This window comes from Hyperoodon ampullatus (assembly GCF_949752795.1).
Source record: "Hyperoodon ampullatus genome assembly, chromosome: 2".
NCBI lineage: Eukaryota > Metazoa > Chordata > Mammalia > Artiodactyla > Ziphiidae > Hyperoodon > Hyperoodon ampullatus.
This window is the reverse complement of record NC_136915.1, coordinates 177,318,938-177,345,589: the sequence shown is the minus strand read 5'-3', so window position 1 is coordinate 177,345,589 and position 26,652 is coordinate 177,318,938. Positions and strand designations below refer to the sequence as shown.

Below are 26,652 nucleotides of genomic sequence, written 5' to 3'. Positions count from 1 at the left end.
ATGGCGGCGGCGTCGGAGGAAAGGATGGTGGAGGAAGGAGGCGGTGGCCACGGCGACGGCGGCTCCCCTTCGGCCATCGGCTCTACCCAGCGACTGCCCCCACCTCCCCTGCCCCAGCCCCCGCAGCCGGGGTCCCAGGCTCCCCCGGCCCCGGCGCTGGCTCCGGACCAGCTGCCTCAAAACAACACGCTCGTGGCGCTGCCCATCGTAGCCATCGAAAACATCCTCAGCTTTATGTCCTACGACGAAATTAGCCAGCTCCGCCTGGTGAGGCCCCCACGGGACCCCCGCCGCCCTCTCCGCCGGGCCGAGGTTTGGGGAGGGCCCGAGAGGGAAAGAGCGTTCCCCGGGGAGGGAGCCCCTTGGGAGCCGCAGCCGGCGCCAGAGCACCGAGCGCGCCCCTCCCGCCCCAAAGTCTCTGTCGGGGCCGGTCCGCGGGTCTTGTCCGGATTTTGCCCTTGCTTTGGGGCTGGGGGCGACTGCCTGCGGGAACTTGGCCTTGGGGGGCTCCGTGCCCCCCACCCGGAAGCGGGGCCGCGGCCGGGGAGGCAGCGGGAGCTGGGCTTCCCACCTCCTTCCGACCTGAAAGTGGACGCCGGAGGGGTCTCGCCACCTGCCTTTTGTATATCACCCTCCAGCCCCCGGCCGGAGTTGGGGGGCCAGCACTCCGAAGTAGGCGAGATGATCCCAACCAGGTTTGGTTTGTCTGCGAGAATAACGTATTGTTCCCCCGCCCCTCCCCGCCAAGTTTTCTTGTTGCAGAAAATAAAGTCGGATCGGTCGTTCCTCCCAAAAGCCGGTAGAGGTTTGGAGGAATTGGAACGTAGCCTCAACCCCAGCGCCCTAGTTGACCCGTAAAGTAGAGCCCTGAGAAGTGACTATTCCGGCTTTGCCTCACCCCTGATACTTCCCACCCATAGTGAAGCAACTTGCCCCTTGAGAAGGTTGTTTTTTTCTTTCCTGCAGTTCGTTTTCTAACTAGTGATTTACGCCCACCCGCCAGCTTTAGGAGAGGTTTTATACCTTAAAATCGCAGTAGTTCAGTCCATGATTTATGAAAATAAATTGCCATTGGGATTTTCTTCATTCCAGAAGTTTCACCGAAGGTTTGATGAATATCTTAGGGCAGTCAGGTATTTTGCTTCCTTTCAGTGAATTTAAGTGGTAAGGAAATTGAAGGAGGTGGACATTTTGAAATGATTGCAGACCGATTCTGTGTGGAAGCTAAATCTGTGGTCGTGTTGTTTTTAAGAGGACAAAGACATATTGCTGAATGTGCTGTGTATAGCATTTTCTTAATAATCAATATGCCATATTTTAGGTGTACACCTCCAATCTAAAATTGATTATAATTGTATTTCTGAAAGTATACTTATTTTTTAAAGGAAGCTTGTAAATATTCATTCAAACTGGTGGACAGTTGTTGGGTTTTTTTCTTGTCAACATAGCACATTAACCATGCCAGTCTGCAGGATGGAAAATTCTTCATTTGAAAAGTGATATTTCAAAATGATTGTCCCTTAATTTCCAGGACATGTCATCCAGAATTTCTTGTAGAATCTTAAATATTCCTTCAAATTTTTATAAAGGATGATGTTTGATCAGAATTCATGGTATACATTCCTGGTGTCTGGAAATTGGCCATAGCATTTGATTGAATTGAGCCTTTCAGCCAGACAATGCCTTTGTAAAGCTTGGGATGTTCACAGTTCTGTTTTATAAGTGTTGAGGAGAACTGGGTGCGGGGGTTATTCATTTGTTGGTCATTTTATTTTTTAAAAAATTAAAAACGTTTTTAAAGGGGGGGAAACCAGCCTGTCCTAGGGGACAAAGTTAAAAACACACCCCACAATTTATTAGTAAATGACATCTCTTTCAAGTGAAGTATTCAGCTGCATTCTTAATTTGTAAGCAGTTATCTATTCTAGTGTTTTAAAGATACACATTTGTTTCCAAGATTTTTTCCATAAGGAGTCCCTTACCACCCCTCCACTCCTACCCCCCAAAAAGATTCTGCTGCCAGTTTTACATCTTAAAGATGTTTTTTTCCTCTGCTTTTGTAATGGGGAACTATTTCTTTTTCCTTTCTTAATGTTAATGGATAATTCTTAGATTAAATGGATAATCTTTTGTGGGGATTTGGAAGTGTCTTTGGTTGTAGATTGATTGGTTTGATGTCATATGGTACAATTCAAGTAACATGAAAGATTCTTTCTTGCCACTAGATGTCAGCATTAATTTAATTACGATCGTTTAATGAAATTGGCTGCCTAGAGATAGTGCTTGTTAGGTCCTTTACATGCCTTTTCTCATTTAAGTGACCATTTATACCTAAATGCTGTTTGCCAGGAAATCAGTAGCAGTGTGTGTGCTGCTATCTGGCATATAAATTACGTAGTTCCTTGAGTGGAGTTAGGTTGGATATAATTGGAAGAGAGTGATATTAATTAAGAACAGAATTGGTTTCCATAAAGCTAAATGTCAACTATTCATTGGTGGATGAGCTAGTTTATTTTTCAGGTGTTTCTTTTTTTTCTTCCTTCCCAATTTACTTGCCTTATTAGGACCTCAGTCATAACTATTGTTAGCACCTAAATTAGAGGACAGGTGCTTGATCCACGTGCTTAACTACTCTGTATTTTCTTGAAAAGATTTGCTCTAAGTTGAAATGACTAAAATAACATTTTTCAATTACTTGTGCAGTTTAGTTGATAATTTGCTTCCTGTTGCCATGAATTATTGAAGTTTGACTCTCCAGTTCAGTTATTTCCAAGGGACTGTCCAAATGCCTTATTAAATTGGATTTTGTTTTGCTTTTTCTGCCATTGACTATTTGCTCCAAAAATGTACATGGAACTTGGAAATCCTGGTTACAAAAAAATAACTCTTTAAATATTTAACTTCTCCAATATATTTAAAATTAATTGGATGAACACAACTTTTGAAATGACAAAACATGTACTTTGAGTTGTTCTGCCAGTAAATCACACAAATTTGTGCTGATGCAGCATTAGATTGTCACCTAGGCCTCCTTGGCAGGTATGAGAGTTTTTGAAACAAGTGGCACAGGTTAAGAAGTGAGGTCCTACAGCTAGTTACAGAGCAGATCAAAGCTAACTTTAAACGTATAACTTTGACTCATGAGTACAGTGTTGTCGCTCACTGAAAAAATGAGTATGGGAGGCTTTTTAAAAGTTGTCTTAGGGAATTCCCTGGTGGTCCAGTGGTTAGAACTCCCGCTTTCACTTGCAGGGGGTTGGGGTTCAATCCCTGGTCGGGGAACTGAGATCCTGGAAGCTGCGTGGCACAGCCAAAAAAAAAAAAAAAGTTGTTTTAGAGAGATCCTATCATACTTTCTCCTCTGTGATTCTGTTGGAGCTCCTATAAATTTAATGGAATCCTATTAGTGGTTCAGGACAAATTTGACTAAAAGTTAAATTCAGAAGTCCTGCTTATTATCTGGAATGAAATTTTCCATTTGGTAACAAGGTACATAAATATATGCTTTTGTCCCAAGATATTTCTCTGAAGCACTCTATCTAGTTAAGTCTATTACCCATTTCTAGTTCCTTTCACATCTTTTCTTCAAATGTGTTTGAAAACTTCAGTTGTAGAGAGGGTTGATTGGTAGAAAATACGAAGGAAAATGGGAAACCATTACTTGTTTTTTTAAGTACGCAAGCTGTCTTCCTCCTATCTCTTGCTCTATACCAGCAGTTCTCAAATTTTTTTGTCTCGGGACCCCTTTACACTCTTAAAAATTATTGAGGACCCTAAGAGCTTACCTTTGAAAAGTCTAGAAAACACAAGAATACGCAATGCATAATTCCCTTAGCTGTCATCACATGTCATGTTACCTCTAGAAAATTCTGCTGTATCTTGTGAGAGAATAAGCATGAAAATGGCAAATAACATCTTAGTATTATGAAAATAGTTTAGCTTCGCAAACTCTTGAAAGGATCTTGGGAATCCCAAGGGTCACATACTTTGAGGACCACTGCTCTGTATCGCTGTATTATAGAAAATACACTCTGCGTTGCTGGGTTTTTTTTCCCCCCACCATGTCATCATCAGGTTATTGATTTTATTAACAGGTACTTAAGTATAGGTAAGAAATTATAATATTTTGGGGACAGTTCACTCCTGCACAGTCTCAAAGCAAAGGTGTTCAGTCAGTAACCCTGTCCACAGTATCATTGAGACAACGTAAACACCTTCCTTGAGCACATTTACAAAGCACTAGGACAACAAATGCATAGTAGTAAATACAAGAATGTTGAGGCTAATCAGGAGAGGCTTCCTCAAGATCATGAATTTTCATCCAGTCAGAGATATAAGAACATTCCCAGCAGAAAAAAGGCATGTAATTATCCTAATTGTTTTGCTCAGGCTAATATTAAAATAAATTTACATTTTCTTTCCAAGTGAATATTTAGGGAGGACACCCAGAGAATTTTTAATTTGTTGTCATTTTATCAGCAGACGATTGAGAATTAACTCTGTCTCCCTCTGTATATAGTATTGTATCTTAAACAATCCATGCCAGGTAGATAGAATTTTTTTTATAAAAGATTAAAGTATTCTTACGAAAGAGGGGGCAAGTTGTATCAATATTTTTAATAGGTAAGGGAAATTAAGAGGAGTTCACTGAAAAAACAAATAGGCCTGGCTCATTCATTGTTCATTTTTTAAATGATTTTATCACCTGTCATTAACTGTTTGCCACATTTGCTGTATCTCTTTCACTTGTATGCTTATTCACCATTAGAAAGTAAGGTGCAAATATAATGACATTTACCCCTGAATACTTCTTCTATATAATCACAATATCATCACTTCCAAGGGATTTAATATTACATTTTATATTCAGATTTTTCAGTTGTCCTCAAAATGTTTTTTTATACCTCGGAGGGGTTGGGGAGGTAGTTAAGGTTCTTAAATCTAATAATACATTAGACTCTTTAATCTAGAACATTCCTCCCACTTTTTCACTGTTTTCATTCTTTCATGACTTTTTGAAGAATCCAGCCTAGATGGCTTGTCAAATGTTCTACACAGCAGATTTGTCTGATTGAGAGGATTATAGGAAGATCTTGGTTTAGCTCCATCCCTAAACTTTAGTAGTGTAGTAAGAACCCCCCACTAATGTCCTTAAAGAAGTCCTACTTTCTAGACTAGTGCCAACAGTTTCTATAGCAGTGGAGTATTATTTGAGACTCTAATCAGTTGAGAATAATTAGGATAATCATTTTGATCTGTATAGTTACTGATCACTAAATTTAAAAAGATACAAATCAGAAGACCTGGATTCTTTTTTTTTCCCCCACATAGCTTGGTTTTTATTGAGGTGCTGTCCTAGGCACTTCTCCAATCCTTCCAATAATCTTGTGCAGCCAATACAAAAAAATGAGGAAACTGAGAGTAATCCATATTAGATTAAAGTCCATATTAGACTGATACATATATATGTATATATATAAACAATAAGTATTTATTTGCTAGAAGACCCTGATTCTTAATTTCATTTTTTGCCCCTGAGTAGCTGGATGACCTTGGACAAGTCATATAAATTCTTAAGGCCTCAGTTTTCTCACTGTAAAAATAAAGGACGGGTTCTGGTGTCTACATCCCTTTCAGTTCAAGGGTCTAATAAGCAGCCTAATCTTTGATAATAGCTTCCTAATTAATTGGAGAAAAACATGAACTGTTCATTTGAAAACTGTAGAGCACGAAATGAGTACATAAAAATGTGATTCCATTACAGTATTTCCTTGATTCCAAGGTATAGTTTCATATTTTAACCTTTTTTTTTTCCTCTCTTTTTTTGGTCGCACCGCATGGCATGCGGGATCTTAGTTCCCCAACCAGGGATAGAACCCAAGCCCCCCCGCAGTGGACGTGCAGTGTCTTAACCACTGGACCGCCTGGGAAGTCCCCATTTTAACATTTTTGAAATGAGAATGCATCTTGATCAAATTGCATGTATATTACTGTGGCAGTGCTTTTTTTTTCTTCCAGAAGAGATTTTATTAAATTGATAACATATCTTAAAGTCTTTACAGTGTCTTAAACAAAATTGAAGAAGCCCAGCATACTATATTTCAAGGCATCTAAGATATCTGAGAAAGAAATGCTGGCAGTTATATTGTAATATATCATATATTGGAAGACCATTCCACTGTCAGATGTTAAAAGATGAAAAATGTACATCTTAGAATCAACTAAGATTTGATATTAGAGATTAGGTTTAACAGGAAAAGTGTGCATTTCATGATTTATGGCGTATGTGTCTTGCATTAAGAAGGGCCATAGTGGCACAACAAAAAAGATTTCTAAATAAACACAAGTGAAGAAAAATTTTTATTACTGACCACTTAAGTTAGAAAATGATAAAAAGAATAAACATGGCATTTTAAATCTTGAAGTAATTAACAAAGAAAAAACCAAATCTCTTCTTCATACTAGAGCAGCAAATAACAGAGGGGCCGAGCTAAACGTCTTCATTGTAGACTGATTTGTTCCATTAGTTCCCTTTTGTTTTTATAGTATATATTTTCCTAATCTCTAAATACACTGATTGTTTTTGACATAGTCATCATCTTTGTATATCAGATTCTAGAATTTTATTTTTCTGTCTTGGGTAAATTGCCAAATTGCTAGGATTTTTGTTTTGTTTTAATAACTGGAGAAATGAAATTTCTTCCCTTTAGCCTTGGGAAATAATTAAAATATCCCCAAATTTAGAGCTACACTTTACATAAGATAATTTTGTTTTGCAAGTTAACATACATTGTCAGCAGTTAACATTAAACTGCTCACCTTGGGGAAAATTAGTGGATTGCTGTTTTTCAGAGGTCACTTTGCTTCCTTCTGAATCCTAAACAAAAGATAGATATTATGCTCTGTCGTGTCTTTGTTTTTATGCTGTCGGTCGGTCAGTGCTTATAGAACATTTATGAATGGAAAAATACCACATTAAAATCTGTTCTTTTCCTACAATATTGACTAATGCTTCAAATCTTTTTGGCTTTTGTGGTGCTATTCTAGTTTGTCTGTCTTTGTGACCTCCTATTTTCTAATTTTTTTTTTTTTTAGTTGAAGTATAGTTGATTTACAGTATTCGTTTTAGGTGTATATTTTCTGATCTTTTTTACCAGCTTTTAGCTATAATGGTCAGTTGAGGCTCCATTTATAAGCCTTTATTTTCTTGTCTTTTACTTCATTTGGGATTCATCTGCAGTGGTTTCAGCTATCTTCACGTGAAATTTCCAGAACCATATCTTTAGTCTTAACATTACAGTTGCTTCCAGAAAATGACCAATCAACTGTACCAATGCTAGATCTCTCCCAAAATGGGTGATCTTTTTCCTTTTAAACTTACTTCTTATTACTGTTTGATTTTCCTGCTCAAAACCTGAGAGATTTTATTCCTCTCAGCTTTGCCTACATATCTGATCTGTCTTCAGAAGTAGTTTGCTTGCTAATGGTTTATTCCTTCCAGGCTTTGTGCCTTTGTTCTGTCAGTATTAACTTGGCAGTCCTTGTCCTGTCTTCCTTTAAAGCCTGGTTCAAATCTTGTATCATGTGAAGTCCCTTGGTTGACCGTATCTGATTATTTATTCATATTCTCATCCCCCAGTCAGTTGTATACGCATACTAGTCACTCATTCCATTGCATTTCTAGATTATTAAGAGATACCTAAATTCTATTATTTAGCTAGATTCAGTGCAGCAAAATTCTAGTATAATAAAATAATTTAGAAACTACCTTGGAAATTAGTACAGCAGTAATTGACCTTAATTTTTCACTTTGTAAATAAACTTTTTTTTTCAGTTTTGAGATGTAATTGATATATAGCACTGTATAAGTTTAAGGTGTACAGAATAATGATTTGACTTTAAAAAAATTAGGAAATCATCACCACAGTGGGTTTAGTTCCAGTATTTAACTCAGAAATTATCAAAGAGGTTACAGAGTCCACAAATAGAAAAAGTATTTTTCTACAAAGTTGTGTTAGAGGGTGTCTCACATCAAGTAGTTTTAACAACGTTAACAACAATGCAACCCCCAATTTTTATTCCTCAGAGGCACCACTTTCAAGTCTTTGGGTTGTTTGTCTTCTATTTGATAATATCTGTTGACTTCCTACTACGAAAGATGAGAATTTAGCCTGCTTTATTCCCCCTCATCACACACAAAAAGACATACTCTCTTTTCCTTCCTCCAGTAACATGATAAAATTTCTTTTTTCCTCACATAAAGTTCAGTACCAGTGTTCATGGCAACGTGTTTACGCAGGATTAGGGCACTGGTTCTCATTTGTGGTCCAGGTTTACCAGAGGGGTTTCCAAGACCCTTTCAGGGAGTCTCTACAATATAAAATATTTTCATTACTTTACTAATATATTATTTGCAGTTTTCACTCTCATTCTTTAATGCAGAAGAAGCAGATATGAAAATTCACTTGTTTCTGTTAAACCACGGATCAGAGATTTGTAAAAATGTAACTCATTAAATATTTTGTTTTAGAAACAGTTACTTATGTTAATACATATTGGGTTGTATTTTTCTTCAGTAGACACTGAACAAATGTTTATAACTTACTAGTTAGAAATAGATTCCACCATATTTTAAAATACAATTTTTTAGAATTACTCTTAGTATCAGTACTTAAACCTTATTATGTTTTCATTTACTTTGAAATGAAAAGAACTGTTTACCTTCATACCTTTCATTTGGCATACTGGGATTTAGGGAATAGCTAGTATTTAATGTTAGAATATCAAAACCATTATTAGCTCAACCCAGTTTACCAGAATTTTTGTCCCTATAATCTCAGGAGAAAGCAAACTTGTATCAAAAGTTTCATCAGTATTTCATTTCAAGTATTTGTCAAGCATTTGTTTTTAGGTGCTATGAGAGATAGAAGCATAAGACAGCCCTTGCCTAATTGACTTAGCCTTGATGTAGATTTATCTCAATAATATCTCAGTGTTGCACTTTCAGCAACACCTATATAGTGAGAATTAACGTCCAGGTTGATCACTTTGAGTCACTGCAAAATACTCAGGAAACAAAGAACAAATGTATTTTGTGTAGTAGGTTTCATTAAGATAAAAAAGATACTGGGATATCTCAGAAATATAAGAACTAAGTATATGAAGCAAAGTTTTCAAATTAGTGGTAAGTTAAACAAAATTTATTTAACATAATTTTTATATAGCACTTTATAATTTACCAAGTGATTTATTAGTGTGTGTTATTTAATCCTAATAACATCCCTATATAGTAGATACTATCCATATTTTACAGATGTCTGATTCAGGCTTTCAAATAGAAGCTGACTTGCTCAAGGATGTATAATGGTTGGAGTCAAATTTAGGTGTTCTGACTTCAGATCCTGTACTTTTATTGTATAAAGACACCATGTTTTTAAAGGATTCAAAGTAGTTAAGTTTCTGCTGTACATGTTGAAATATTTTGGAGGATATGACAGTATCTAGTATAGGCTTTGGCCATCATAATCTGTCATACTTAACCCAAATCACTAGAAGAAATAATTAAAAACTCTCATTCTGGTAATAGATCATAAAAACTTTGTGAGCAGTTAGACTCAAGTTTGAATATGCTTTTGGCCAAAGGAGAATTTTCTTATTTCAAACTATTAAAAACCTTCAAATATGTTGTTTTAATGATCATCAGGATTATACTCTCTGACCATAATAGCAGGGATACATCCAGAACATTCAACAAATACCTAAAGTGAGACTCAGCACTTCCACTGCAGGGGGCATGGGTTCAGTCCCTGGTGAGGGAACCAAAATCCTGCAAGCCATGTCTCACAGCCAAAAAAATTAAATATATATATATATATATTTTTTTTTTAAGGAGTAAAGTATTCTTTACCTACACATAATACTAATTTTTAAATGCAATATTGTAATTTACAATGAGGGATTCACCCACATATACTGATTCAAAGATTCATATAGCAAACTGGGGAACAATACTGGCACAGAATTTTGAACCATCAGTTATGAGCCTAATTTAATTGTTACCAATTTGGTTTTTACTTTTTAAAATTCTTCTTTCTCATTCTCTCTTCCCATAGGTTTGTAAAAGAATGGACTTGGTCTGCCAGAGAATGTTGAATCAGGGATTTCTAAAAGTGGAGAGGTACCATAATCTATGTCAGAAACAAGTTAAAGCACAACTCCCAAGGTATGTTATGGTTAGCATTGGCAATAATTTACAATTGGGGATTTTGTTTGTTTCTTGATTTTTTTTTGTTTGTTTGTTTTTAATCTCACTAAGGGTTTACTTGGGTTAAATGGTTTCCAAATTTTTGTAGCAAAGGGTACACAGATCACAATAAATCATTTTACTATCGTTTGTTCAACTCTCACCATTATCTGTTCAACATTTTGGTTCAAACTAGGGCATTTAGGCAAGAAAATGAAATAAAAAGTGTCCAGATTGAAAAGGAAGAAGTAAAATGCTCTATTCACAGATGATATGATCTTGTATACACATGATGTTGTATATAAAATACATTAATTATTAGAGCTAGAAATGAGCTCAGCAGGGATACTGGATACAAGATTAGTACACAAAAATCAATTGTATTGGGACTTCCCTCGTGGTCCAGCGGTTAAGTCTTCGTGCTCCCAATGCAGAGGGCCCAGGTTCAATCCCTGGTGAGGGAACTAGATCCCACATGCTGCAACTAAAGAAAGATCCCGTGTTCCACAACTAAGACCCAGCACAGCCAAATAAATAAATAAGTAAATAAATAAATGTATGTATGTATAATCCTATGCACCAGCAATAAACAATCCAAAAATGAAGTTAAGACAATTCCATTTACAATAGTATCAAAAAGAATTTTAAAAACTTAGTAAAGAATATAACCAAAAAAGTATAAAACTTGTACATTAAAAACCACAAAACACTTTTAAAAGAAATTAAAGAAGACTTAAATAAATGGAAAGGCATTCTATGTTCATGGATTGGAAGATTTCACATTAAGATGGTAATACTCCTCAAATTGATATATATATATATATATTCAGTGCAACCCCTGTCAAAATCCTAGCAGTCTTTTTGCAGAAATTGACAGGCTGATCCTGTAATTCCTATAGAAATGCAAAAGGCGCAGAATAATCAAAACAATCTTGAAAAAGAGCAAAATTGGAAGACTACCATTTCCCAGTTTCAGAACTTAATACAAAGTTACAGTAATCAAGAGTGTGGTGCTGGCATAAGGATAGACATACAGGGACTTCCCTGGTAGCGCAGTGGTTAAGAATCTGCCTGCTGCGCCCTGGTCTGGGAGGATCCTATGTGCTGCGGAGCAACTGAGCCTGTGTGCCGCGGCTACTGGGCCTGCGCTGTGGAGCCCGCGAGCCACAGCTGCTGAAGCCCATGAGCCTGGAGCCCGTGCTTTGCAGCAGGGGAAGCCACCGCAGTGGGAAGCCCGCACACCACAGCAAGGAGTAGCCCTCGCTCACTGCAACTGGAGAGGGCCTGTGCGCAGCAATGAAGACCCAACGCAGCCAAAAATAAAATAAATAAATAAAAATTTTTTAAAAAAAGGAATCTGCCTGCCAATGCAGGGGTCACAGGTTCGATCCCTGGACTGGGAAGATCCCACATGCTGCGGAGCAGCTAAACCCATGTGCCACAACTACTGAAGCCCGCACGCCTAGAGCCCGTGCTCCACAATGAGAGAAGCCACCGCAGTGAGAAGCCCACGCACCTCAATGAGGAGTAGCCCCCGCTCGCCACAACTAGAGAAAGCCCACATGCAGCAACGAAGACCCAATGCAGCCAAAAAATAAATTAATTAATTTTTTAAAAAAGGATAGACATACAGATCAATGGAATAGAATTGAGAGTCCAGAAAGTGAACCCTTAAATTTTTAGTCAATTGATTTTCAACAAGAATGCCAAGAAAATTCAATGATGAAGGATTCGTGTTTTCAACAAATAACACTGGGACAAAAGAATGAAGTTGGAAACCTTTCTCAAACCATATACAAAAATTAACTGAAAATGAATTACAGGCTTAAGTGTAAATGTTAGTGCTGTATTATAAAACCTTGAGAGGAAAACATAGTCATAAACCTTCATGAACTTGCATTAGGCAGTGGTTTTTTAGATACGATACCAAAAGCACAAGTAACAAAAGACAAAAGTAGACAAACGAGAATTCATCAAAGTTTAAAATTTCTGTGCCTCAAAGGACACCATCCAGAAAATGAAAAGACAGCCTGCAGAATGGGAGAAGACATTTGCAGCTCATTTATCTGTTAGAGGACTTATATCCAGATTGTATTAGAAACTCTTATAACTCAACAATAAAAAGATAAATAACCCCAATTTGAAAGTGGGCAAAGGATTCAATAGAAATTTCTTCAAAGAAGATACACTAAAGGCCAAAAAGCCCATCAAAGATACTCAGCATCATTAGTCTTCAGGGCATTGCAAATCAAAATAGTATGGGATACTGGTTTACACCCACTAGGATGGATGGCTAAAATTTAAAAAGACAAATGTTGGGAAGGAGGTGGACAAATTGGAATTTTCACATGTTACTGGTGAGATTATAAAATGGTGCAGCCACTTTACAAAACAGTTTCTCAAAAAGTTAAACATAGAGTCACCAAATGACCCAGCAGTTTCACTCCTAAGTATATACTCAGGAGAAGTGAAAATATGTCCACACAAAAACTTGTACACACATATTCATAGCAGCATTGTTCATCATAGCCAGAAAGTGGAAACAACCCAAAGGTCCATCAACAGATGAATGGATAATCAAAATAATGGTATGTCCATATAATAGAATATTATTCAGCAATAAAAAGGAATGAAGAACTTCTGAGACGTGCTACAACATGGATGAACCTTGAAAACTATGCCAACTGAAAGAAGATAGACACAGAACACCACATAATATTATGATTATGATTCCAATTATCTGAAGTGTCCACAATAGGCAAATCCATAGAAACCGAAAGTAAATTAGTTCTTGCCAGGGGCTGGGTAATGGGAGTGATTGATAATGGTTATAGGCTTTCTTTTTTTTTTTTTTTAACATCTTTATTGGAGTATAATTGCTTTACAATGTCTTGTTAGTTTCTGCTGTACAACAAAGTGAATCAGCTGTATGTATACATATATCCCCATATCCCCTCCCTCCCTATCCCACCCCTGTAGGTTGTCACAAAGCATCAAGCTGATCTCCCTGTGCTATGCGGCAGCTTCCCACTAGCTATCTATTTTACATTTGGTAGTGTATATATGTCGATGCTACTCTCTCCCTTCATCCCAGCTTCCCCTTGACTTTCTTTTTGTGATAATGAAAATGTTCTGAAATTGGATAGTGGTGATGGGAACACAACTGTGAATATAGTAAAAACCACTAAATTGTACCCTTTAAAAGTGAATTTTATTGTATGTGAATTATGTCTCAATAAAACTTTTTAAAGTTTAAATGAGCTGACTTTATAGGCAAAAATATATGGTCTCTTGTCTTTATGTCCTTGTGTAATTCTTTCATTAATTTCTCTAATAGCCATTAGGCCTGACAAAGCCAAAGAACAAAACAAAAAAAAACACTAATTTTTTTCAAATATTTTATCAGTGAGTATTGGATTAATCCTTGGCAAGGATTTCTAAACACAGTGATTCATTTATCATGACAGTTAAACAAATTATGACCCAATTGTAGATTTCTAAATTAACATGTAAATGTTAGACTTACATTAAGGCATTTTGTTTGGTTAACATTGTAGTCCACAGTACTTCTTTTAATGGTTGCCTTTATTTTTTTTTTCGTAGGAGAGAGTCAGAAAGGAGAAACCATTCATTAGCTCGTCATGCAGACATCCTCGCTGCTGTTGAAACAAGGCTGTCTCTCTTAAATATGACTTTCATGAAGTATGTGGACTCCAATCTCTGTTGCTTCATCCCAGGAAAGGTAAAATAGAATCCCTTACCTAGAACAGCTGGGTTGCACTATGTAAACTTTAAATTATTATAAAGTTACAGAGTGATTTTTTAAATAGAATTATTTCTACTTCTTTGAATGCATTTCTATGAATGGGTTTGTTTAGCTTCTGTGCAATAACATATACATATGTATCATTTATGTGATCTTTATATTTAAAATTATGATTTTGAAATATACTGTAGAAGCGCTACTATTCTTTAGGAAAGCTTTTTAAGGGTTCACACTCAAGAAAAAATTTTGCGCTTTTACTTTTTGTTAAGATGCCAGAGATACACCGATGAATAGGATAGGTATTGTCCCTGTCTTCAAGATTGTTATGGTTTGGGGGAGGTGGAGTAGAAGAGACAAGCTGGTTTGGTTTTGTTTGAGAAATGTTTCGTGAAGACAACTTACAAACTGCCAGGTTTGACAAGAATAGATAATTCCTGTGCAACAGCATACTCAGAGCTAAGTCATAGTGCTGTTTAACACAGAAATAAGTATATTGTGATATATTTATTGTTACTAAGTTAATAAAGATCCCAGCGTTCAACATGCTACTCATACCTTCACTAGGATCTTGCTTCTTGAATTGAGTGTAAATTCAGAATGAAATAATGTCTATTATCTTTTTATGTCCAAGAGATGGAGGTAGAATTAAAGGTCATTTTGCTACTTAGTTGATACTGGCAAAAGGTTCCCTTAACATGGTTGGAACTAATTAATACCTAGTAAAATTTGAATGTTCTCTTTTTGTTATTTCCATAGATAATTAACATTGGCAATATTTTTAATGTACTTTCTCTATTTTCAACTTTCTGTGACATCTGTTGGGAGCCAGAGGAGTCCTGTTTCTTTTCTTTTTTTTTAATTTTTTTTTTGCGGTACGCGGGCCTCTCACTGCTGTGGCCTCTCCTGTTGTGGAGCACAGGCTCCGGAAGCACAGGCTCAGCGGCCATGGCTCACGGGCCCAGCCGCTCCACGGCATGTGGGATCTTCCCGGACCGGGGCACGAACCCGTGTCCCCTGCATCGGCAGGCGGACTCTCAACCACTGCACCACCAGGGAAGCCTTCCTGTTTCTTATTTAAAGTATACTTTGGTATAGCTCACTCCCCTCACTTTAGCTACCGATGCTTCTGCACGGTACTATAAAAGGGTGACCGGTTAGAAACTTTAGATTCTGATTCTTATGCCAGATTTTATCCAGGTCTGATTCATAGGCCTTAACTCTTAGGTGTTCCTGGGATGTTCACTGAACTAGAATAGGTTGTCTCCTGTAGCCTTGTAGTTTTTATTGAATATCATAAGGTTATGAATAGTTAAGACTCATCTCCAAGCTTCATAACCTTAGAGACAATTCAGTCAGTTGTTAACGAGTGTTGAGTAGTTTGCAGCAAAGTCCATATGGCCTGCAAAGCCAAAGATATTTTAGTACCTGACCTTTGCAGAAGTTGCCCATCTTTTGTTCTAATTTATCAGGATCATGTGATTAGAATGATATTTACTATCTATACAAATGAAGTTGAATCTAGTTGAGTCCTGCTGGTTTTTTGGAAACCACTTGTTTTTGCTTTTAATTCTAGTACCAACTGAGGTGGTGGTAGCAGTGGAGAATGTCTTCAGCTTTCAAGCTGATGTGTATCACCCTGGGCATTTGCTCTGGACAGCTCCTTAACTGAGACCTTTACCTTGCCTGCAGTGGAAAAGTCTTCTATTTTTCCTTCATTGTACCCATTTCTTCCAAAGATCTTATCCTGATTTATTTTTCTCCTACAAATCTGAACTTGACTGGAAAAACAACCCCCAGAAAACAAATAATTTTTGTTTTTATTCTCACCTTGGCTTCTTCTCTTTCTTACAGGTGCCATCTATATAGCTTATACCTTGCCTAAAACAACACTGTATACTCAAATTATTACTTTTTATTTTTATGTAGCTGGTACTTTTTAGCTTAGACTAAATCTAAACTGCTAACTTACACAGTTTGCAGTATTTGGGTTGTTTTATGATTGTTCCTTTTTGAACTTCTCATCCTTAAACTTTCACATTCTATCCTCAGAACATAAGGATGTGGCATTAATTTTCTCATCCTTAAGTGAAGACATTCTATAAAATAATTTTCTTTCAGTTTAGCATATAATCTTTATTTGGTATGTGATTTCTGTAGTATTTTATTCTTGGTTTTCCCAGGATCTTGCTCCCGGGTTATACTTAAAAGTTCAGGTGCTCTTATACTTTGTAAGAGAACTCTTTTTGTGGTTTTGTATAGAATATATCCATTTTGTTAAAATTCAGGTCTCCAGTAGGGATTTCATCTCACAAATTATTTTTCACAAGTTACTTAAGTCAATCTGGGTAATATCCACATTACTTTAAATTAGATTGCCTGATATGTAACAGAATTTTGGACGTTTAACAGTGGGGAAAATTTTTTTCTTTTAATTATTCTCTGAAAGAACAGTTGAATTTGTTCATAAAATTAAATGGCAGGATGAAGACAGAAGATTAAATATATGTTTACCTCTTAATTTCTCCCAGAACTCTAGTCAGTGGAGTGGAGTAAGTGATCTAATTTTTAAAAGGAAAAAAGATAAAGACCCATGAAAATGAGGTCAGAAAGTAGACAGTAGCAACAGAATTTTGGAAGCTGAAGAGTAGATGAATAAATGGTAACTGACTTAGCAGAACTGAGAAAGTTAATTCTTAAACTGGGAGTGGGGGAAGCTGGGAGGCAACCCAGTATGCACAACTGAACCTCTAGAAAATTCTAGGTCGAAAGCTCCAAGCATTTCTGAAAATGGGGCTAAAACAGGAAGGTTGGTTGAGAATCTATATTTAAGAATGATTTAAACCTATAGGTCCCTTCTCCAACTCTAAACAAGCTAGATCATTGCCCTTCTACTCAGTGAAAACCTAAGGCTTATTCACTGGAGGGGTTTAAAATGGAGTCTCTTGACAAGGAAACCATACTAATAGCAAGGGCATTAAAAGAAAATCTATCTAAAGATTTCAGACGACTTGGGAGTTTGCCACTATGGGCTATGGCAGGGATCAGCAAACTTTTTCTGTAAAAGGCCAGATAATAAATGTTTTTGGCTTTGTGGACCACATGGTCTGTGTCATGAATACTCAACTCTGAGAAACAGCCGTGATTCTACATGTGGTAAATGAATGGGTGTGTGCTTGTGTTCCAGTAAAAACCTTATTTACAAAAATAGGCACAGGTCAATTAGGGCCATAGTTGCAGACTGACCACTACATTGATGTTGCATTCATCTTTTCTCAGAACTAGAGTTTAGATTCTTAGCTTATTCCTGTATACATTTCTCAAGTCTTCTGTCTGACATATAGAAGTCAGACTTTTTATAGTAAGCTCTTGGTCAATATCAGCAGTTCACACATACTGAAAAACACATGTGAGCAGAGGCCAACTAACCATTCTGGGAGATGACAGTAATGAAAAAAAGACATGAATACTTTTCTTCTCTTCACCATTACTAACAGCCCCAGTAACCCTTTCGTGCTTATTGAAACACAAAAGTCAGTGTTTTCACAGTGTAAATGATTATGTAAGATCATGAAGCTAGATTTCCCTGAACAAACATAAAATCTGCATATTATGTCTTATTGGTTTGTTTTTAACGTTTTTGATGAAGAATAACTGGTGGTGGTCACTTTCTTTATTCCTTTTTTGGGGGGTAACTTTTTGTTTTGATACATTTTCACATTTACACAAAAATTGCAAAAATCTTACAAGGAATTCCCATATATCTTTTATCCAGGTCAGCAATTATTTACCTTTTGTCTCATTTGCTTTTATTCTCTCTCTGCATACGTATTTTATTTTTTTCTGAACCATTTGAAGATAAATTGGAGCTACTGTGACCCTATATTCTTAAATATTTCAGTGTATTCCCTAAGAACTAGGACATTTTGTTACTTAACCACTGTACAGATATCAAACTCAGGGAATTTAACATTGATTCAATACACTTATCTAATCAGTAATCTGTATTTAAATTTCATTTCTTATCCCAATAATAGTTTTCCTAGCTATTCTTTTTTTTTTTCTTTTGGCTGCGTTGGGTCTTCGTTGGTGTGCGTGGGCTTTCTCTAGTTGTGGCGAGCGGGGGCTATTCTTGGTTGCGGTGGGCAGGCTTCTTATTGCGGTGGCATCTCTTGTTGTGGAGCATGGGCTCTAGGCGCGCGGGCTTCAGTAGTTGCAGCACGCAAACTCAGTAGTTGCGGCACATGGGCTCAGTAGTTGTGGCTCACGGGCTTTAGAGTGCAGGCTCAGTAGTTGTGGCACACGGGCTTAGTTGTTCCATGGCATGTGGGATCTTCCGGACCAGGGATCAAACCCATGTCCCCTGCATTGGCAGGCGGATTCCCAACCACTGTGCCACCAGGGAAGTCCCCTTAACTATTCTTATTTCTGAGTCCAGAATTCAATCTAGGATTACACATGGACTTGTTAATCCTCTTTAATGTGAAATAATTCCCTACACTTTGTGTTTCTTGAGCTTCACATTTTTGAAGGTCGTAGGTCAGTTATTTTGAGGAATAAATATCCTTCAATTTGAGTTTACCTAATGCTTCCAGAATGTTGTATTTTTGTTTCTCTTAAAATTGGTTTTAATGTGAAGACATTCTTAAAAATATCTATTACTTGGAAGCATTTCCTCCTTTCACTATGCTGGTCCCCAAGTAAATATATACAGTCCACGAACCTTTAAAATGAAAAAGAAGAATCAATCTATTCTCATTGATTTTTTTTTTAGGTCTCTGCTCTTATCCCCCTATACCCCACCTTTCCCACCATCTTGGCTAACTAGAAGTTCTGATCAGCTTTTTGTGTGCTCCATTATTAAGTATAAGCAAGGAGTAGAGAATTGCCAGACTAATATGAAACACAGAATGAAACAAATGGGGAAAAATACACCTTTGAGAAAGCAATACAAGGATATGAAACTTAAAGAAACTGTGACTAATAGTCTAAGAGAAATAAGAAAATATATAGTCAAACACATGCCATATAAGGAAATATTTACAAATATGGAAGAAACAATTTTAAGTAAAAGGGGCGGAAAGGAAAATTAAGGAAATCTCAAGTGGAACAAAAAGACAGAAAATGAGAACATATGAGGTTCAGTATTTTAATAGGAGCTTTGTTTGCTAAACAGTAGATTAAACAAGATAGAAATTCTCTCATCTACAGTATTAGAAATACTTAAATGATATTCATAGTATGTCATTTATTACTGTGCCAATTTAAACATAAGCATGATATTAGTAAACTGCATGTGTTACAAATATGATAGCTGTTCACATTTGGTTTCTTACCATACTTTTTTAAAACTTAATAATAGTTATGAAAATATTTTTATCTCAAACTTGGGTAGGATTTGGCATGTGGCATATTATTTGAAAGGTGTACAAAGAGCCATTAAAGAGTTTAGGTAACCTGCCTAAAACCTGTGATCTTTACACTGGACACAAGACTCACACATTACATTCTTGTTGCTAAAGTAATTTTCAGAAAGTGATTAAACCTACTCAGAAATTGAAATATTTTAAAAATCAGGTAAATACTATGCTTTCTTAATATGTGCCTCTAAAGCCATTGTAGCCACTGATGACTCTGAATGCTAGAAGCAGTTTGGTTCTAACATGCTGTGTCCTTTTTTCTTCACATTGTCCTTTGCTTATAACTTTTGGACAGAGGAAAGAAAAAAATATATATATATATATATATTTTTTTTTTTTTTTTTTTTTTTTTGTGGTACGCGGGCCTCTCACTGCTGTGGCCTCTCCCGTTGTGGAGCGCAGGCTCAGCGGCCATGGCTCACGGGCCTAGCCACTCCGCGGCATGTGGGATCTTCCCGGACCGGGGCACGAACCCATGCCCCCCTGCATCGGCAGGTGGACCCTCAACCACTGCACCACCAGGGAAGTCCCAGAAAATATTTTTAATTTTATTGAAAACATGGATGAGTCCATTTAACTAAATAACCTCTATATAGTAAGCTTTGAAAACATTGTTTCCTAATGGAAGACTTGAACAAATGGAAAGAGATACCTTGCTTTCACACTATATTTAGAAGGCTGAATACAGTAAAGATAAGATTATTTCACAAATTGGTTTACAGATGTGATTTAGTATTAGTAATCCCTATGGGATAGTTTGATATGAAATTAATTCTGAAGAATCAGGGTTATGGAAGAGGATTCACTGCATAATAAATTTCTTATAAAAAACTAGAATAAAGGCATGGTACATAGTAGCACTACATACATGTTGATTTCCTATGCTGTCACCCATCCATCCACATCATCCATCTCCTCAGTCCACTCCTCCTTTAGTCATGTATACCCTCCTCCTGCTCAGACTTCTCTTCCCCATTGAAATTCTGCTTATTTCTCATTGCCAAGTCCTTCATTAGGCCTGCTCAGTTCTCTCAAACAGATCTTATTTCTCTCTACTTTCTTTTTCACACAGCACTTTGCTTGTACATTGAATTTACTCAGTTTGAGCTAGCCTTTGCTGTGTATGGGTCTTTCACTAAGTCTTCTTGCACTGGATAAGATGTATGTTTTATTCATGTTTGAATCATTATAACAGTCATTTCTAGTCTAGCTCAAATATACTGTAAATATTCTTCTGTCTGCCAGTATTTATGTACATAAACATAACATAAATAGATCCATTAATAAAGCTGTGGATAAATACTCTTTCAAGTATTATGTATTTTTAAAAAATTCCTCTCAATAAAAATTCTGTTAACTGTAACCTTTATATTCAAAATCCGGCCTCTAAAAATCATATTCTTGTATTGATTTTACCCCTGTGGCTTGCCCCTAAACAGTTTTATTTAGATGTGTCAATATTAAGCAATTTATGATATTTGACCATCTCTATCACTCATTTAACAGACTTTTATTGAGTATCTGCTCTGTGCCAGACACTGCTAGACTGTGGGGATCTGACAGTGAAACTAGGCATGGTCTCTTTAATTGAGCTTACTATATTATAGGAAGACAGACATAAACAAAAAAATGTAGTACTTAAAACTTGTAATGTGTATTCTGAAGGTAAAATAAAGGATTTGATGAAGATGTTAACATGATTTAAACTGAAAGAGGGTTCAGAAAAGACTGCTTACTCTGAGAAAGTGTTACTGAGACCTGAAGGATGAGTAAGAAATTTGGGGCTAGAGAAGGTAGGGGAGATATGCAGGGAGAACATTCCAGAAAAGAGATCATAATGTGCAAAAACCCTGAGCAAAAAAGAGAGAGGGTTTGATGTAGTTTGAAGAGCTCATGGTTACTTTGTATCTGGAGCTGGAGTATACGGGCGTTGAGGCCAGCATAAAATGATACCGGAGCGTCGCAGTACTGATTTATAACACACATGTAAACGCTGATAAACACAGAGCTACTGTGGGTCAGTTAATATCCTAGCACTAGTACATAGACTCTCTGTCAATATGAAGGACCTTTAAAAAAAATATTACTACTTTAGCTTATATATTTTGTAATTAACAATTTTGTAATCATATATAAATATTAGGTTTTTTTTTTTCAAAGCATTGAGCTTATGCTAGCTTCCATAAATTTTTACTGTTTGGAGATACAGATATAGGTTGCATGTTTCTAACCCTTGAACTTAAACAAGCCAAACTGACTCAGACCTTGAAGCCATTGCCATTGTTATTCCTGCCTAAATGCTTTTCTTCCCAGATCTTCCAGTTCCTCATCATCATTCAGCTTTACCTTAAATATGTCAAAGAAGCCTCTCCTGACCAGTAAATGCTTACAGGTTAGGATTTGTTCACATAATTAAATTGTAAGCCCAAGACAAAGTACTGTTTTCTTCATTTCTTTTTTTTTTTTAAATATTCATAATAGTTCCTAACATGGTAGTTCAGTAAGTTTTTATTGAAAAAAAATGTTATTTTCTTTTGGGATGAGTTCATAATCTAGTAGTAATGCCAAAAATAAATGTATCACTTAACCACTAGTGCCTCAGGATTCTGCCTTTGACTATCCTATTCTGTATCTTCTCCCTTAGCAATGTCAGTCCCTGTTACGCCATTGGATACTGAGGCCTCTTCATCATTTAGAGTTTCTCTCCTGATCTCCTAACCTGTATCTCCAGATATGCCTGCCTGTCTAGTATCACCTGCATGGCCCATGTAATTCAAAACTAGCATATCTCCTCTCTTATTACATTTGCCTACATATACACCACCTTAGGCCAAGCCAATTCCTAGTCATCTCTCCAGGCCCACTGATGTGGCCTCTTCTGTGAAGTCTTCTCTGATTCACGATAAAGACACATCCTAACAGTTTAATTTTGCTGACATTTATTTAGCACACATGATGCTAGACTGACAAGGATCATCTCATTGCCCTGAGAGTCTAGAACGTGTTAAGGACTGTAATTTGTCCTGGTACTATTCTGCAAGATTTTATGTTTCTCTAGCAGTACTCAGCAGCCTGAATGAAGGAGAAGAAAAGGCCAGTTATAAGATTCTTCCGTAGTTGGGTACTGGCTAGGTAAGTGCAGTAGTGGAAATGAATGGGATTCAAGGTGGTTTGAGATATTTCGGTGACAGAATGGTTTGGCTGATTAACCCACAAGTGTTGTGAGGTGAAGACCCATTGGAACAGATGTCATCCAGACTGGAGATCTTCAGAGATGTGCATTATTATCTTCAGGTCTACGCTGAAGCCATAGGAGAAAGTAAGGCTGACCTCACAGGGATTAAAGCTGAGGGCAGAATGCTTAAGGAAGGTTCAGTTACCATTCCAGCAAGAGAATTAGGAATCAGGATTGTCAGCTTTCTTCTCCATGTATGTATGCCTTGTGTTTCCCCATTGCAATTATTATTAAAATGAAAAAGGATCTCTTGCTACCCTTTGGTGATAACAAGAAAGTGGGCTCTGAGGAGACTTGATTCCAATCCACAGCAAGTCTAAGAGAAACAAAACTTCAAGGATAGAGCACATAGTGGCGGTGTGAAAGAGCGAAGGAAATCAGGCTGAGTCCCTGGGGCTTTGGGAAACAGATTCAGACTAGAGTGAAGTAGGTTCAGAGGATTGGTAGAATATGGGTTTGGGTAATTCCCCCACCCCGACCCCTACTTGCATACAAGATCTAATCTCTTAGTTTAGTCTTCTAGTTTCTTTTTCTTTTGCAATTTGTATATCCCTCTTTACGTCACTTCTTTACGCATCTCTCTCCCCAGTTACACTGATTTCCTTCAGGGCAGGAGCTGTATTTTAATCATCCTGATTCCGTAGCACCAGTACAGTACAGAAAAGATGCTTAAATAAATATAATTATGAAATGTATAAAGTATTATAACAAGCCCAAAGCCATGTGTTACAGATGGTAATGTTATCAGTGGTCAGTATATCAGTTAAGTCACCTGTAGGTCTTTATAGGAATTGCAAAACAAGCAGTCACTTTGCTCCCTGTTTAGCTGTTTTCTTTCAAAAAACTAATAAATCTAAAGTGCTAATGAGAGCTCATTATTTTAGGTGATTGATGAGATTTATCGTGTGTTGAGATATGTCAATTCTACCAGAGCCCCTCAGCGAGCTCATGAAGTACTTCAAGAGTTAAGGGATATTTCCTCCATGGCAATGGAATACTTTGATGAAAAGATTGTTCCAATTCTAAAGAGGAAATTACCAGGATCAGATGTATCTGGAAGACTCATGGGCTCTCCTCCAGGTATCTTTTGTTTATAATACGTTCAGTTTATAATGATGTTCATACATAGATTTGTAACTTGCTTTTTCCCCCCCACTTAACTGTGTATCTTGAACTTTTCTGGGTCTGTAACTGTATCTGCAACATAATTTTTAATGACAGATTGGGCTACAGACCATAATTTATGTAGCTGATCCACTACTGTTAAGCACATTTGTTTCCAGATTTTCAGTATTTGAACTATACTCTGAAGAATAATCTTGTGGCTAAATCTTTGTACATATCCACAACTTTTAACTTGGCATAAATTTATCAGAGCAAATTGCTGAGTGAAAAGCTATGTATATGTGCATGTTTTTTTATGTTTCTGACTAGTTAGTATTCATTATCCTTTAACAGAATCAAATATACCAAACAAAACCCAAAAAATTCTTCATGGAAATAACCAGTTAATTATTTCAGCCCCTGGAGTATCTGGCTGCTACTTTAGAAGACACGGTGCATAAACCTGTCTTGAACATTGTCGGATCCTAGAGATTTGTGTCCTTATCTACTGAAAGAATGAATTGTTCAGTATCTTCAACTCTTGCAAATATTTTAAATCTCGGAACAAATTTTTAGTAAAATATTTTGTTCAGATTAGTTAGCTCCCTGGAGTACTCGGTGGGGTAACTGAGTGGCTGTCTGTAATTTAATAATAAAGCTTACAGCATCTCAGCATTAACACATCTATTATTTATTGAGTACCTGTTATGTGCACAGCACTGTACTGTGTCCTGTGGGGACTAAAATGAAGTATAATAGATGGTGTCTTCTCTCAAGAATCTTATTATTTCAGAAGGTAAGACATATCCAGACTCAAATTATCATAGGCAAGAGAAGTAGTTTAAAGGAGTGTCCATTTAAATGTCAAATGAGTAGCAGAGAGAATCTTAAGGAAGATAAAATCACTGTTGGCTGGTCTGATTGAGACTTCACAAGAGGTGAGAATTGATCTGAACCTTGTTAGTTGGCTAAAGGTAAGCAGAGAGAGAAGGAAGAATGCATCAGCCAAGGAAAATATTCTGAGTATTTAAATGTATAAGGAGAAAATTAGCAAGATGGATTTTAGTGTGTGGATGGATCCATCTGGTCCTTTTAGAAAAGCTTCAGGAGATAGGGTTTTTAAAAAGTAGGTTATTAGTTTAAAATAGTGATTTTTATGCCCATGTTACATTCTATTATTCCTAAAACAGAATAGTTCCAAAGCCTTCCTACACCATGTCAGAAGTTCTTCCTGATCATCACATGTGAAGTAACCCACTTTTTGATGGTGTCCCTGTTGTTTGGCTAATGTTGAAGCCTTTGCATATAACTAAGTGCAGAGAGGATTTGCGAACATGATAGGTCTGTACTTCTAACTCAGATGTTTATGTTTGCTTGTGTGAAATAATTCTACTCTAATTTTACTACTTACATTTTCTTACTAGGTCCTAAAAATGCTTTATAATGTTTTAAATCCAAGTTTATGCCATTAAATGCCCATCTCCATTTGCTTGCATTCCACATATTGCCACATGAACATGAGAATCAGAATTCAAACTCATTTATAGTTAAGACAAGGTGTCTGATTAATCCATTAGATCAAGTAGATTGCAAAGAAGAAATTATCAGAAGTGATATTATAAAGGATATTCTATTTTTGAGTAAGTTTAATTAATGAAGTATTACTGGTAGTGAGGCATTTTAAGTGATTGACCATGTTAAACTATTTCTCCACAGTTCCAGGACCTTCTGCAGCCCTGACAACAATGCAGCTCTTCTCTAAGCAAAACCCGTCAAGACAAGAGGTTACCAAACTCCAGCAGCAGGTTAAGACAAATGGTGCTGGGGTGACTGTTCTCAGGCGTGAAATTTCTGAGCTTCGCACCAAAGTGCAAGAACAGCAGAAACAGCTTCAAGACCAGGACCAGAAACTGCTAGAGCAGACCCAGATCATAGGTGAACAGAACGCACGGTTGGCAGAGCTGGAACGCAAACTGCGAGAAGTAATGGAAAGTGCAGTAGGAGACTCCTCAGGGTCTGGGCAGAATGAAGAGTCTCCTCGGAAACGCAAAAAGGCCGCAGAAGCCATAGACTCTCTTAGGAAATCTAAACGTCTCCGGAGTAGAAAGTAAACCAGAATGTGCTTCTAGCTCCAGAGGAAGCCCTGACTTCGTAGCTTGAGCAGTTCTGCATATCAGGACACTGTGAGCAGCATGGTGTCCCTTAGCTCTAGGCTTTCAGAACACAACGTAAACTTGAACTCTCATGGTTGGGACAGTCTTTTCCCGCTTCTCCTGGTTGAACTGATGCACAGAATCCTTTTATTTTGCAATAGATTTGTACTAACCAGACCTATCCTATCATGTTTTGAGAAGTTAACTTCATTTCTGTGCAGATAATGTTTAAAGCAAGTTTATTTGTTTCTGCATATATGCACATTACATAAGGATCTTAAACCAGTCTTGACGGACTAGAAGTTAAGTTTAATACATAAGATGTCCTGTTCACTTGAAAGAAAAGACCTACTTTTTAAATGGACAGTATCTTGTTTTTTTTAAAAAAGTTGACTTTTTGTTATAAGTGACCTTTGTCTGGAATGTCTGAAAAGTAGTAAATGCTTTTTGGTATTGAAGTAATGGGTAACTAAAACGGACTTCCATAGTATTGGCTGTAGAAGGGGCCTCTACAGTATTGACTATATATTTTTATAAACTACTGGCAAGGGACTTACCCAGTTGTTATATACATGTTTTCGGTTCACTTTCGGGGCCATGTCCTACATTTGCATGGATGGATGCATGCACTGCCTAGTCAACTCACTTAAAAAGCTCTTGCACTGGTATTGATCTTGAACCTCTACACTTCTCCACTCTTTAGAGCAGCGTCTTAGTTCATTTAAGTGCTTAAC

The 26,652-nt window shown here is 37.0% G+C and overlaps 1 protein-coding gene across 1 annotated transcript; it reads left to right on the top strand.

Moving 5' to 3' along the window:
* On the top strand, positions 1-26,022 carry FBXO28 (F-box protein 28; the record flags this gene model as incomplete). The annotated part of the gene is made up of 5 exons (XM_079697920.1): positions 1-267; positions 10,113-10,222; positions 13,847-13,985; positions 23,546-23,741; positions 25,482-26,022. 5 exons carry the CDS (start codon positions 1-3, stop codon positions 25,874-25,876), a joined length of 1,107 nt encoding a protein of 368 aa, XP_079554046.1. The 3' UTR covers positions 25,877-26,022.
* Between the last annotated feature and the right edge of the window lie 630 nt (positions 26,023-26,652).